This window comes from Bombyx mandarina, chromosome 07 (genome assembly GCF_030267445.1).
Source record: "Bombyx mandarina strain Sakado chromosome 07, ASM3026744v2".
In the NCBI taxonomy this organism is placed as follows: domain Eukaryota; kingdom Metazoa; phylum Arthropoda; class Insecta; order Lepidoptera; family Bombycidae; genus Bombyx; species Bombyx mandarina.
The window spans coordinates 3254187-3269044 of NC_143214.1; the positions used below are offsets into that span (position 1 = coordinate 3254187).

The window sequence follows — 14858 nt, forward strand, 5'->3', positions numbered from 1 at the left end:
CTGAGAAGATCCGGCGAGAAACTCAGTGGGTTGTATCTATGGGTTAATTCGCTCATCCATTATGAGTTCGACGAGGACTGTGGCCGTCGTTTGAAGAGTCTAAAAGCATCGAGAGTGGATCGAGTGGATCGAAGTGACGTGTTTTGGGCGATTGCGGCTATTAACAGTTTCGTCTGCAGGATCGGATATGCTTGGCCACGGACTCATGTGACCATTGTAATAAAACAACAAATGTTTATAACATGCGAACATGTCTTTAATATATTTTTTTAAAATACAAATTCAACAAAAAATAATCACTATACATACTCGGTTAATTATTATTATGTAGATAATTAACTTAGGTACTATCGTTGAAGTGTGACATGTCTCTTATTAACTTGACGTTTCGTGCGACAAGGATCTATGTCAGCGTGACATTTATTGAACGGTATTATTAAGTCATCAGTGTTACAAGTACATAAAAACTAATATTTACCGAAGAAGCTGTACTATATTTACTATTAACTATACTATTTACTATGTTTAATCAATTTTATTTCATATGAAAGGCACACAGGTATTTTTTTGCGATAGGCAATTTAGAAGCTTTATTATTAAGATCCTTATCGCACTGTATACTACAATTAAACATATAGCTACTATGTAATGATATTTTTAATTAGCAGATTTGTATTATATTATTGAAAAACTTACGGACCGAATTTAACATTTCTTTCTATAAATATATTGTTTAATTTATTCAACCTGGAATGTGTCTTATTCAATAAAAATGGTACATTTTCATCGATTTGTATAAATAATGTTGTTTTAGTACATGTTTAAATGAACTTGTAAATCTACAATTTATGTAGTATTTTATGAGCACATATCTAGCTATCACAATTATGAAATCATTTCAAACCATATTATTTTAATATTTAATTTTATTTTAAAAGCTTTATTTTCATTATAAACCATGCAAAATCAACTTTGAAACCTTAAAAATACTCTTGTCAGTAAAGTTTTAGTCAGATGTTAAAATTGACAGAATCATTTAGAGGTTGAATTGAAAACGACTTGTTTTCGTCAAATATAAAAACAGATTAATAAAAATTTAATATTCAGATAATATATATAGATCAGATAAGATATAAATGAAAGATAAAATATACTTTATAATTTATCATAAGTTAACTATGCTAATATTGATTTAACCATTAAATTTAAGAGTGGCAATATTGTACAAGTGTTACCAGTTTCAAAATACATAATGTCGTAACAAAAATGAAATCTTAACGCTATCGTTTTTGGGTAGACAAAAGCGTTTGATTTTTTCATATTTCAAGTTTAAAGCAGCTTGTCAGTTATAATAATAATTATAAATATTTATCACGATGGTATCTAAAGATCGTTAATTACATTGAAACCTATATTAGTTAAAACTCGTAGCGGCTGTCATAATTTTTTTATTACAACAATCATGACATATAATAGCTAATATTGTTTTAACTAAGACAGATTCGAAGCCATTTTATATATCCCATACATTCTATAGTGTTACAAAATTTGTTTAGATACCCTATCAATTCTTGCCTCAATAAGTGTATGAGAGTGTAGCTGTACAAGGAAAATAATCTAATGACACTGACAATGCCGGGAGATCCGACATTAGCCACTGTACAATACTCTTAACAAAATTAAAAACATAGATAGCTAGGATATAGAAAACAGCTGATAATTTCAACATGTCATTACAGTTCAATACGAATATATTATATAAGATCTACTTGAAGGCTTTGACTACCCACACAATGAAGACAATAGCAAGAATCGCGCCTATGATAATTAATATGAACATTTTCCTCCGGTACCTGCGTTGGTGTTCGGCTGCTTTAGCGAGTTCATCGACCCCGGCCTCGACGTTCGCTCCCACCGCCTCTATGTGGGACTCCACCGTGTCTAAAACGTAATTTCAATGAACTTCCATCTTCTTTTTCTCCACCTTATCCCCTTAGGAGGGGTCGGCACAGCTAATTTTTCTCTTCCATTTTTTTTATTTTTTTTTTATTGCTTAGATGGGTGGACGAGCTCACAGCCCACCTGGTGTTAAGTGGTTACTGAAGCCCATAGACATCTACAACGTAAATGCGCCACCCACCTTGAGATACAATTTCTAAAGTTTCAAGTATAGTTACAACGGCTGCCCCACCCTTCACGACAGAAATAGGCAGGGTGGTGGTATCTACCCGCGCGGACTCACAAGAGGTCCCACCTACCACCAGTAATTACGCAAATTATAATTTTGCGAGTTTGATTTTTATTACACGATATTATTCCTTCACCGTGGAAGTCAATCGTGAACATTTGTTGAGTACGTATTTTTAGCTAATTTTTCTCTTCCGTTCTCTTCTATCAGCCGTTATCTCAACACGCACTCCTCTTTCTCTCTCATATCGTCATTCACACACTCCATCCATGTCTTCTTCTTCGGTCGACCTCTTCCCCCTCTACCTTGCACTACCATTTCCATACATCTCCTAGTCACATGCATCTTCTCTCTACGCATCACATGTCTATACCACGCTAACCATCCGCTCTTTAATTTTGCTAATTACCGGGGCTACTTTCACACTTCCTCTGATATACTCATTATTTATCTTGTCCATTCTTGTCAGTGCACGCATCCATCTCAACATGCATACAATTTTAATGAGCTTTCATATTACATACAATAAAACGATGGCTAGTAAGATTGTGATGATAATCCAATTAAAATACCTACCAGTAAAATATACTGATGAGTATAAGTGAGATTTGGAGTTCTCAGAAGTTGGCCGCAATTCAATCAATCTAATTATTTCTAATATAGAGTATACCATTTTTAACTATGGATTGTAGTATTTAGGAGCGACAAATGTCTTCCGACAAAAACATTTTTTTAATTTCAGGTTTTATATTTGGAATACAATATAAAGTTTTTTATTTGTACTAATTTTCTTTTGTTTATTAAAAACAGACTTTAAAATAACGGACTGGATGATGCGGTAGTTAGCGGCCCTAACTCTTGGGCCGAGGGTCGTGGGTTCGATTCCCACATAGGGCTAACACTTGGGTGATGGGCAGGTTTGTTTTCTCTTCGTCTAAGTATTTCTTATCTATATATGTATATATTTAAACGTATGTACGTTTCTATGTCCGTTCTCTGGTACCCTGATACCCTGGTACCCTCTGGTGCTCAAGCAATCAGAACCTTAGGAACCCTCAGGGAATCCTAATTTGGGGTCGGACGACCGTAGGTATTTGTTACTAGCTATTTATTATTTAAATGGCTAAAATTGAAATTTCAAGGTCAAATGTCAATGATTCACTCAATAACGTGTCATTCGAAGCGCACGCAGCACCCTACGGTCTCACTTACCGACGGTCTGGGCTTGCTGATTCACCATCTTCGCCAGATCAGACATTATTTGATTGACGTCCAAAACGTCAGCTTCTATTTTGTTCATGTAGGCTTCTCGCTCAAGAAGCATGCTCGTTTCAAACTCAACGAGACGGGCCTGTAAGAAGTTAATTGAGTTTGAAAAATCCATTCTTTTTTACTGCTTAAATGGGTGAACGAGCTCACAGCCCACCTGGTTTTAAGTGGTTACTGGATCCCATAGACATGTACAATGCAAATGCGTCATCCACCTCGAGATATGAGTTCTAAGGTCTCAGTTACAACGGCTGCTCCACTCTTCAAACCGAAACGCATTACTGCTTCACGGCAGAAATAGGCAGGTTGGTACCTACCCGTGCGGACTCACCAGAGGTCTTACCACCAATAAATTACCACTTGAAAGAATCGGTGTTGATCTGAATTTCTGTTTTTAAAGCTAGAGCATAAACAGAATATCCTTTGGATGAAGTCGAGCTGAAAGAATGATGAGCCAACATTGGAAGTTACCGATGGTTATAGCTGTCTTGAAGCAATAAAGATGTCTCCTAAGTTTAATTTTGTCTATTTCATTCGCAACACCAATAATAAGGGAGCATGTATAACGGCCGTCTGGTATGTGACATGGTCACTACTACACAAGGGGGTCGCAGGTTCGAATCCCGCCAAGGGAAGATATTTGTATGATAAAAATAAAATGTATTTTATAGGCTTATGGATGTATATTAAATATAAACATGTGTATAATAAAAAATCTTACATTTATTTCCGTAATCTGGTACCCGTAACACAAACAAATCTTTCCTCTTTATAATATTAGTACAGAAGATGTATGTGCGTTTTCTTAATATATACAGTCGTGTTCAACTAATTAGGGACATTCAAGATAGTGAAGGGCTATAACCGGTTATGTACATTTAAATATAAAACCCTATTGATTTTTCAGCACCTATTATTTGCATAATGTAGTTCGATTATTATGCTATAAATGGCTGTAAATAAAAGATTTAATAAATAGAAAAAGTATTTAATATAAAAGATTAAACATGTATTAAATATTAAGGTACAATTCTGTAGTGGACATTTAATTAAGGACAGTAAAGTATAATGAAAAATACAATTACACAAAACTTATAATCTTCAGTGTTATAATATCTCTAACAGCTCCATTTTATTACGTGTAAAATCAGTACCCAGTAGCAAAACCTTTGTTAGTAATTACCGCTTGACACCGATGTGGCATAGACATTATCAGTTTCTGACATGTTTCGACAGGAATGTTTGCCCATGCCTCACAAAAAGCTTCATGAAGTTCATCTAAATTTGTATTACGATAAGTGGCAACTTTTTTCCTGATTTCGTGCCAAAGGTGCTCAATTGGGTTGAGGTCCGGGCTATTTGCTGGCCAATCTAGCACCGATACAAACTGACTGGTAAGAAACGACTTGACTGAATGGGCGGTATGTTTCGGGTCGTTATCCTGCTGAAACGTCCATATAATAGGGAGATGCTCCTCAGCACAGGGAAGCATAGTTTTTTCCAATATTGCCTTGTATTGATGTTGGTCTAAATTACCCTGAACTTTCCTCACAGGTCCCACTCCACGTCCAGAAAATGAACCCCATATTTTAATGTTTCCACCGTCATGTTTCACCTGTTTTTTTGTGAATCTTGGATTCATTTCCGCTTTTATAGGACGCCGTACATATTGCCTTCCATCTGAAGAAATCAAATTAACCTTGGTCTCGTCAGAGAAGAGTACATGTTGCCATTGGGCGTAGGTCCAATGTCCATATTTACGTGCAAATGCCAAACGAGCATTTCTATGTTCTTTCTTCAACAACGGTACTTTGCGAGCCACTCTTCCGAACAACTCTGCTTCTACCAAACGTCGTCGAACGGTCCTCGCAGATACACCGGCTCTTTCGTTTGCCCCAAACACTTCGTGTTTAATTAAAATAGAGCCTAGAAACGGATCTTTCTTAGCTAACCTGGTTATCATTCTATCTTCTTGCGGAGTCGTTTTTCTCGATCTTTTTGTTCTGGACACATTTAAAGCTGTGTTATAGCGCTTGAAATGTTGCACTGCATTGCATACCATAGTTTTTGAACAATTTAAATGTTGTGCTATCCTTCGGTATGACCAACAACGCTCGAGAAACTTCATGACAATTTTTCGTAGTGTTGGATCGCAACTTTTATTTTTACCCATTTTTCTTCAAAATAATTCTCAAAACTTAAAATAAAAATCTGGATTGCCGCCAAAACGACCACTAAACAATAAGAAAAGAAACAAAAATGTATTAAAATTCCAATTTTGAAATTAGAACGCAATACCTCAGTGTCCCTAATTAAATGGCCAGCCAGCATTCTTTGAACCAATAGCACTATGATATTGTATCAGCTATACTGTAAAGAGGTTTAATGTTTAAGAAGTTGTTATTGTTTGTATAATCGCGCACATAAATGACTAATTACACTTACATGTAAAAGATATGGAATATTGCTAAGACTCGTTGGAAAATAAAAAAAATATTCACAATTTGGCTTAACTAGAGATTGTCCCTAATTAGTTGACCACGACTGTATATAGACGTGAAGGTTTTCGAATAGGAAGTTCAAAAAGTATACCTGAGCTTGTTGCTGAGCTAAAGCAGCCGATTCCTCGTCGTCAGCCATCGCTTGCTGCTCCAACAGTTGTGGATCGTTTCTCACGCGTGCCGGTTTGGGCATGTGAGCCGCCATCTTCTCTGATACTTTCTGGAATTTTCACCAAATTCTTTTTTTTTTTCTGTTATGTGATAGAGATAATCTATGACAAGAAATTAGGTTGGCAGCGGCTTGGCTCTGCCCCTGGCATTGCTGAAGTCCATGGGCGACGGTAACCACTCACCATCCTGTGGGCCGTATGCTGGTCTGTCTACAGGGGCAATAAAAAAAAAAAAAAATCGCCCTCAAACAATATTATATTTCTGCCGTGAAGCAGTAATGCGTTTCGGTTTGAAGGGTGGGGCAGCCGTTGTAACTATACTGAGACCTTAGAACTTATATCTCAAGCTGGGTGGCGTATTTACGTTGTGGATGTCTATGGGTTCCAGTAACCACAGTCCACCCACATAAGCAATCAAAAAAAAAAAAAAAAAATTATATTACCTTTTGAACCGACGAATATTTAGCGAGACAATCCGTGAAGGCCTGCGTCAATCTTTCGACCTGTAACTTCTGCGGTTTGTCACCACGACGAACGACAACGCCCAGTCGCTGTATGTCTCGCGCCGTGGCCGATACTGAACTGTTTACCGTCTGTTGAGTATCGTGACTGCGAATTTATATTTGTTATTATTTCCTCATATCTATTTATATATTTCATGTTACTAGGGGGCATAAGTTGGATGCAATAAGTCAAGAGACAGCTTAATTGAGACATGATTAAACAAGCGTGGGAGTCCGCGCGTGTAGGTACCATTGCCCTGCCTATTTCTGCGTTTCGGTTTGAAGAGTGGGGCAGCCGTTGTAACTATACTTGAAACCTTAGAACTTATATCTCAAGGTGGGTGGCGTATTTACGTTGTAGATGTCTATGGGCTCCAATAACCACTTAACACCAGGTGGGCTGTGAGCTCGTCCACTCATCTTAGCAATAAAAAAATAAAAATAAAAAGCCTTTTTCGGAAATAGTTACAACTGATAATCAACATAAAATTGCATTGTTGGGTGTAGCTTCTAGATATGGTCACAGTATAACTGAAACATGATCATACTGTTTTTTTTTTTTAATATTTAATAGTCAACCTAAAATCACATTGTCGGGTGTAGCTTATAGATATAATCACAACTACAAACAGCCACTACAAACATCTGGTAAAGCTTTATTTGATTTGTAACAGTTACAGTTTTATTGAAAAACACATGCACTCAAATTGTATAGGTTCACAATATAACTTTACCACCAATCTCCCAATCTCACCAAGAGCTCACTTCAAAGTCAGATGGTAATTGGCAAAAAAGTTCTCTGGAAACACAACATGGATGAACACAGTGGCTCCAGGTAGTACGGATGAGCTCTACTCTGGTGGCGGGCGGTAGTAAAAACGAGATGATGGAATCATCTCAAACAATTCCTAAGAGCACTCCCTGTGTGAACATACAGTAGAAAATACAGAGCGAAGTCCCTCTGCAGGCCCAGAGGTTAGAAACGATCCATGAGAATGGGATTATTGTCAATCCGAACGGACAAATTCTGCAAGTGTACTACATTCACTCAGTGATGTTAAATTTAAAGCCAAGGGTTTTTTAGTGGTATATACTAAGATCTTTTTCATTTGTTCGCAAACATATAAAACTGTGCAATGTTATAATCAGGTAATCAGAGATGCTAATAATGTATGAATTTTTTAGCAGGTAACTCAGGTTATCTCATTAGCTGTCTGTAGGCATAATATCCTTACTTTACTTACAAACATAGCTCTTAGTCTAATTCCAAATATATTTTTTTATTACTTAGTAGGTTGGACTTGCTCACAGTCCACCTGGTGTTAAGTGGTTACTGGAGCCCATAGACATCTACAATGTAAATGCGCCAGCCACCTTGAAGGTCTCAGTATAGTTATAACAGCTGCCCCGGCCTTCAAACTGAAATGCATTACTGCTTCACGGCAGAAATAGGCAGGGTGGTGGTACCTACCCGTGCAGACTCATAAGAAGTCCTACCGCCAGTTAAGATGATGATTACTCAATGCATGATATATGTTTTCTCAATATAAACAGAGTTGATATAAATTTTTCTACATTAATTACAATACTGAACCTAAACCAAATTAATACAGATACACCATGACAATTAGTAGAAAAAGTAATATAAGAAGACGTGACGACAGTGACTAGAGTTTTACAACTTATTTTAAATATGTGAAAGGCAAATTATTTGACAAAATTAACAAAAATACATTTATGTGTGTTTTCCTGCTTATTTTATTTTAATCCTATTACTTACATTTTATCTCTAAGTTGGACGCTATCATTTGGGCCACCGATTTGCTTCATCATCTTTTCAAGCGACAGTAGTCCACTGTTAATCGTATTGACATTCTCTGCGATGCCCTCACTCAAATTGTAGAGTTCCGTTGGACTGAAATCTGCAAAGCCCACAGCCGGCACCGAGGCTGTGGCTCCATAGTCTCGCCCTGAACCATTAATTGGTTCTCGTTCTGACATTGTGCTATTTAATAGACAACACAAATTAATTTTACATTTAATATCAACGTATATGTAACAACGTGTATGTATATGTAACACATATATGTAACTTAATCATATTTAAAGCAATAGGAGATAGATTCCATACCTTTTCCTTCAAATGCAGTTAAAATTTTGTAATTATTAATAGAATTATTAATTTACGTTAATGTACTCTGAATATTTATTATAATTTTGTAGTATTTTAGTAAGAGTAATTCATTTTCAGTTTGTTTTTTGAATTATAATATATAGGTATATATTTAATTTTTATTGTTTACTTTCGGTGCGCAGTTACATCGAAAAAAGTGAATCACAAAATTAATAGGTATTTATAATTACAACGAATGTTGAAATAGTTGTCTCGTTACAACACGGATGATAACTGGCTTAGTTATGTAATTTTAAAACAGGTTTTGTTAGTTATTTACCTCAGAATTAATGTGGTCCAACACTGTTTACTAGATACAGGTTTTTAACAAAATTTTGTCTTTCTTTGTCTTTCAGTGCTTTCAACTCAATCCAATCATCTTAACAGGAACAGCCGATGAATTGTCAATGTCAATCTGACAGCGTGACAATTGATGGAAGCTGTCGACTTAGCAGCTTTGGCAATGATTGAGAATTTCAATACAGACACGACATTTTTTTATTTAATACACTAGGTAGATGCTTAGGATTATTTCTGCGTTTTCTAATAAGTAATACTTTATTGCCTGGTGAGTGATCATCGTCGTTAAAGGATGTCAGCAATACGAAGGGCATAGACAAGTTTGTACCTATGTGTTTCATAGACTAGACTGTTACTGTACTCACTGTACTGTAGTTACCACTGAAGTAGTAGTTACGGTACTGTCGTGGCGTGCAACCTCTTTCACAGGGGACTTTTTGGCGGGAACGCGAGGAGTGAAGTTGTGTGATTTGTTTTATTTTGTCTATTTAGTGTTTCTTCGGGTTTAAATGTGTAATAATGGTGGTTTATTAACTGTTTAATATCTGTGAAAGTACACAAATGTGGGAAAATGAAACAAAGCCGCTGGACGTAACTTCTCGGGATCCTCCAAAAAAGTTCACTGAAAAAATCTTAGTAAATGACCACCATTTTAATGAGATTATACTTCATCACATTTCATTTCATTTAATTTCATCCCAGTTGATTAGTGTTTCAAATTAATCATCTTCATTTCATTTCACTCCATAATATCACTTTTCATAAAAATATGAATAATATAAATTAAAATAAGACATGACTTAAAGGTCTCAGTTACCAGGTCGTAAAATCTCCTTCCTATAAGGCTTATTACATTTGGCTGAATTTAGTCGACTGAATTCAGAAGCAAATTTAGAAGCTGATTACACTGTTCTAAATTCAGTTACTGAATCAATTGTCAGTTTAAACGCGATGAAGTAAGACGTGTCGTGTGCGTAAGAGGATGGCCCCAGTATTGTCTAGACAACAACAAAATTTTTGTTTTTTTTGTTTTTGTTCTTTGTTTTAATTTCTCAAAAAAAAAACAAGAAATATTTATTGCTGTGCGGAATGTTAGCAAATATGAACATTATGAGTGATTTAGAACCAGCAGACTTCAGAAATGATCTAAAAATGGATTCGATCTCGTTTGAAAAGAAAGATTGGTTGTAACATTAAGATTTCTTGCAACAGGAAATTCGTATTAATCGTATTAATCGTAAAAATTTATTTTTTCAATATCCCAACCCCTGATAACAAAAACTATCCCTGAAACATATCGGCCTATTAATAAATGTCTGGCACATTAAATAAAGGCGACCGAAATTAATACTTTTTATTCGGAAGCAAAAAACAAACTAAAACGTCCTCACGCATGGATAGCTATGCGACGACCGAAACCATTAAGTAACTAAATGCGATTACACCTTCCTAAATGCGTTTCTTATTGGGCTTCTAAATAATTTAGTCAGTCAGAAACCATCCTTGCTACTGAATTCAGTAGACTAACTTACTTAATGCTATTACACTTCACTGAATTCAGTAGCGACTGAATTTAGTCGACTAAATTCAGCCAAGTGTAATAAGCCTTTAAAAGGCATACACAAACCAGACGACAAACAACGAACGACCGTTCACCTAAGTAAATGAAATAGACGACAAAAGAACGAATCGAGCATGCAGCTACTATATACAAAAGGAAAGACAAAATTAGACTTTTTGGCGGGAACGCGAGGAGCCAGGATTTGGAATTGTTTTATTTTGCTTCATTAGTGATTTTTCGATTCAAGCTTGTAATAATCGTGGCTAATTACCTGCGTTTAGCAGCTAAGAAAATTCATAAGTGTGCGAAAATTACTAAAAGGCACTAGGAGTTCACTGATGTCTTAACAAATGCCCTGATAGAGCTTTATTACTGGGATATTATTTCATCTTATCACGTAGTTAAATTCTATTTAATGTTATCCTGATTGATTACAATAGCAAAGAAATCGATTTCATTTCTTCACCCTCAGACACAGCCCACTGAGTTTCTCGCCGGATCTTCTCAGTGGGTCGCGTTTCCGATCCGGTGGTAGATTCTGCGAAGCACGGCCCTTGCTAGGGTTCGTGTTAGCAACGTCATCAGGTTTGAGCCCCGTGAGCTCACCTACTAATTAAGGTTGCGCTGATATAGCCTCTCAAGGCTATCAGCTAAGGTAGGAGAAAAAAAAATCATTTCCTTCATTTCATAATATAGCTTAGACAATGTATATATGTATTGTTATGTATTATTATGTAGGGCGTGTGCTGACATTGCTTATATACTTTACAATCGTTAACCGCTGCTGACCATTTGACATTAGTTGGGTCGTAAGTTTGTCTGAATCTAAAAAAATAGCTCTGCGCGTACCTATATCAAAACGAGAACTAAACAAATCTCGAGTGAAGTTAGTAATGAATCTTTTCTATTTAATTTTTAAAATATTGTATTATTTCTATTTATGTGATATGACATTGACATGAATTTTTTTTACCTATTTAATTTTTCTCACGTTGATCACAAAGCGATTTTTCTCACAGCATTTACATGTTCGTATAACGCGGACGCATAAACCTGTCGTCTCCTCGCTACGGAGTATCACTTCGAATGCATTGTTATTAAAATAAAAAAAATGCAGGAAATTTTAAGTGATCGACGGTGGCGTCAATTTTATAGAAATTACAAGAATGTTGTTTTCATGGAAGGATGTTTGTCATTTCCATCCCGCTAGATTGGCTCTTAGACGTTCGCTACGGAAGCAGAGATCGTGCTTATCATTAGGTCTGCACCGATTCCTGTAATCATTTGACCGGTGGTGTTTTATGGTAATTAAATGTTTTCGCTCACAATGAGTTTATCAGAAGGATGCCGAATGGTAAACAGTCGACGTCGCCCAAAGGACGTCATTACGGATCCTCCCGATCCATTAACGGCGTTTTTAGGCACCACAAGTACCGGTCACCGTCCTCGTCGAACCCGTCGCTTGCGACGAAGGACTCGACGAGCGAATTAACCCACAGACACAGCCCACTGAGTTTCTCGCCGGATCTTCTCAGTGGGCCGCGTTTCCGATCCGGTGGTAGATTCTGCGAAGCACTGCTCTTGCTAGGGTCAGTGTTAGCAACACTCCGGTTTGAGCCCCGTGAGCGCACCTACACACGTTAGGGCGAAGCTGAAATAGACTCTCAAGGCTATCAGCATAGGTAGGAAAAAAAAGAAGGTTCAAAGTCGCCCTAACAGCAACAAAAATTAAGTAAGTTTAAAGTGCAAATTAAACCAGCATAGCACAGGATCCTGAATATATTATACTATATTATATAAAGTGCAAAAAGCGAACCGTCTCATATTTTATTCTTCAACTTCTTGATTATAAGTAAGCCACTAGTCTTTTCTTAACAATGACTAATGCGCGCTCAATTTATTTCCACGCGTGTACCAAGAATGAGGTGATGATATTATTAAAGCGCCCTTAAACGTTACGTTGTTTGTAATTAGACTTCACTTTCTTCCGTTTTTACTTTAAAACGATGACGTCATAGTACCTACATTGAAGTCACCAGCCACGGAAGGTCAAAATACAGTACAACGCCGGCCTCGCCCTTCAAGCCGAACGCGTTACTGATTCACGGCAGAAATAGGCACAGGGTGGTGGTACTTACCCGTGCAGACTTACAAGACGTTATAACACCAGTAATATACGTACGTAAATTATAATTTTACAGGTTTAATTTTTATTGCATGATGTTATTCGTTCTTAATGGAAGTCAATCGTCAAAATTTGTTAAGTATGTATTTAATTTGAAAAATTGGTACCCGCCTGCGAGATTCGAACACCGATGCATCGCTAGATACGAATTGTTGAAATAATTTTGTATATCTCAATATGAATATGAGATGATATATAATCTATGACAATACTTCTCTCTCTACGCCGTGACATCCACCGCATTGTATTTTCATCTATCTTCTTCTTCTTTTTCTGCACCTTATCCCACTAGGTGGGGTCAGCACAGCTAATTTTTCTCTTCCATTCTCTTCTATCAGCCGTCATCTCAACACTCACTCCTCTCTCTCTCATATCGTCATTCACACACTCCATCCATGTCTTCTTTGGTTGACCTCTTCCCCCTCTACCTTGCACTACCATTTCCATACATCTCCTAGTCACATGCATCTCTCTCTACGCATCACATGTCCATACCACGCTAACCGTCCGCTCCTTAATTTGTTGATTACCGGGGCCACTTTCACACTTCCTCTGATATACTCATTTTCATCTATATTAAATATTAATAAATACAAAGTATAACTGTGTAAAACTTAGTGTTATTTATTTAATCTAACACGAATGCACCGGATGTCTTATCCTTTAGACGACTTCAGGACATAATATGTAGGTAAATTCATACATCAGACATCAGATATTCATCGATTGATACCAGTACACTAGGGTCCTTAAGCATCAGACCACTGCAACGGCATTTTTATCTTAATTACAGTCTGTCCTTAATTCTTAAATTATTGAGAGTTTTTGTGGAAAATGACGCAAAAGTTGCGATTTAAATACCTTTATAAAGTTGATTTAAAAATGATTTATAAAATAATTTACGTAAATACTTGTGGAAAATTGTATATTATCTTTGATTGTAGAAAAACAATCTAATGCTCTGTACGAAATACCATTGAAGTTTCTGCCAAATGCTATCCGATATATTATTGGATTAGAAAAAAATGATGTAATCCCATAAATCATTCAGTTTTTCATTTCATAACGGATAATACGAAATAACTTACCGTGAGTCTAATAGTGATGTATTAGCGAGAATCAATATATTCTAACAGAAGATGAAATTATCTTTTTATATAATATTTTTTATGTTTTATTATCTTCTTCCATTACTCAAAATACAGTCGATGTATATCGAAATGGAATTCAATAAACAAAACAATAAAACGTTATAGATTACTTGTATATATAGACAATATATTTGTTCTAAAGCGTTGGTAATGCAAACGGGTAAGCAATAGAGGCTAAAGTTTTTGGAAAATTAAATTTGATTTCTCAATCTCAGTTCGTATGCTCGGTCGGTATGGTTTAAGGTGATCTTTTTTGAAGTCGTCGTGGCTTAAAGGATAAGACGCCCGGTACATTCGTATCGAGCGATGCAACTGTGGCGGTGTTCGAATTCCATGAGTAGGTACTTTTTTTTGTAATGTAATTTGTGCTTAACGTCAGTTTACGAATGACTGTCACGATAAAGGAACAACATCGTTTAATAAAAATTAAATTAGAAAAAAAATAGAATTTGCGTAATTAATGTGTCGTCTTGTGAGCCCACATGCTTAGCGAAGCTGTTATGCGTTTCGGCTTGAAGAGAGGTAGGTATAGGTGTCGTACTAAGGTTACTGGTAAGGGTACTACCACGGTGAAGGAATAACATCGTGTAATAAAAATCAAACCTGCAAAATTATAATTTGCGTAATTACTGCTGGTAGGACCTCTTGTAAGTCCGCACGGGTAGGTATCATCGCCTTACCTATTTCTGCCGTGAAGCAGTAACGCATTTCGGTTCGAAGGATGGGGCAGCCGTTGTAACTATACTGAGACCTTAGAACTTATATCTCAAGGTGCGTGGCGCATTTACGTTGTAGATGTCTATGGGCTCCAGTAACCACTTAAGAAAAGGTGGGCTGTGTGCTCGTCCACCCATCTA

The 14858-nt window shown here is 36.5% G+C and overlaps 1 protein-coding gene across 1 annotated transcript; it reads right to left on the reverse strand.

Moving 5' to 3' along the window:
- Positions 1–234: 234 nt before the first annotated feature.
- Positions 235–9409, reverse strand: Syx13 (syntaxin 13). Its single transcript, XM_089728614.1, has 6 exons — positions 9085–9409; positions 8412–8636; positions 6572–6737; positions 6050–6178; positions 3401–3539; positions 235–1941 (listed from the first exon to the last, which is right to left on the reverse strand). The coding sequence occupies exons 2-6, from the start codon at positions 8630–8632 to the stop codon at positions 1766–1768; spliced, it is 831 nt and encodes a 276-aa protein (XP_089584740.1). The 5' UTR covers positions 8633–8636; positions 9085–9409; the 3' UTR covers positions 235–1765.
- Between the last annotated feature and the right edge of the window lie 5449 nt (positions 9410–14858).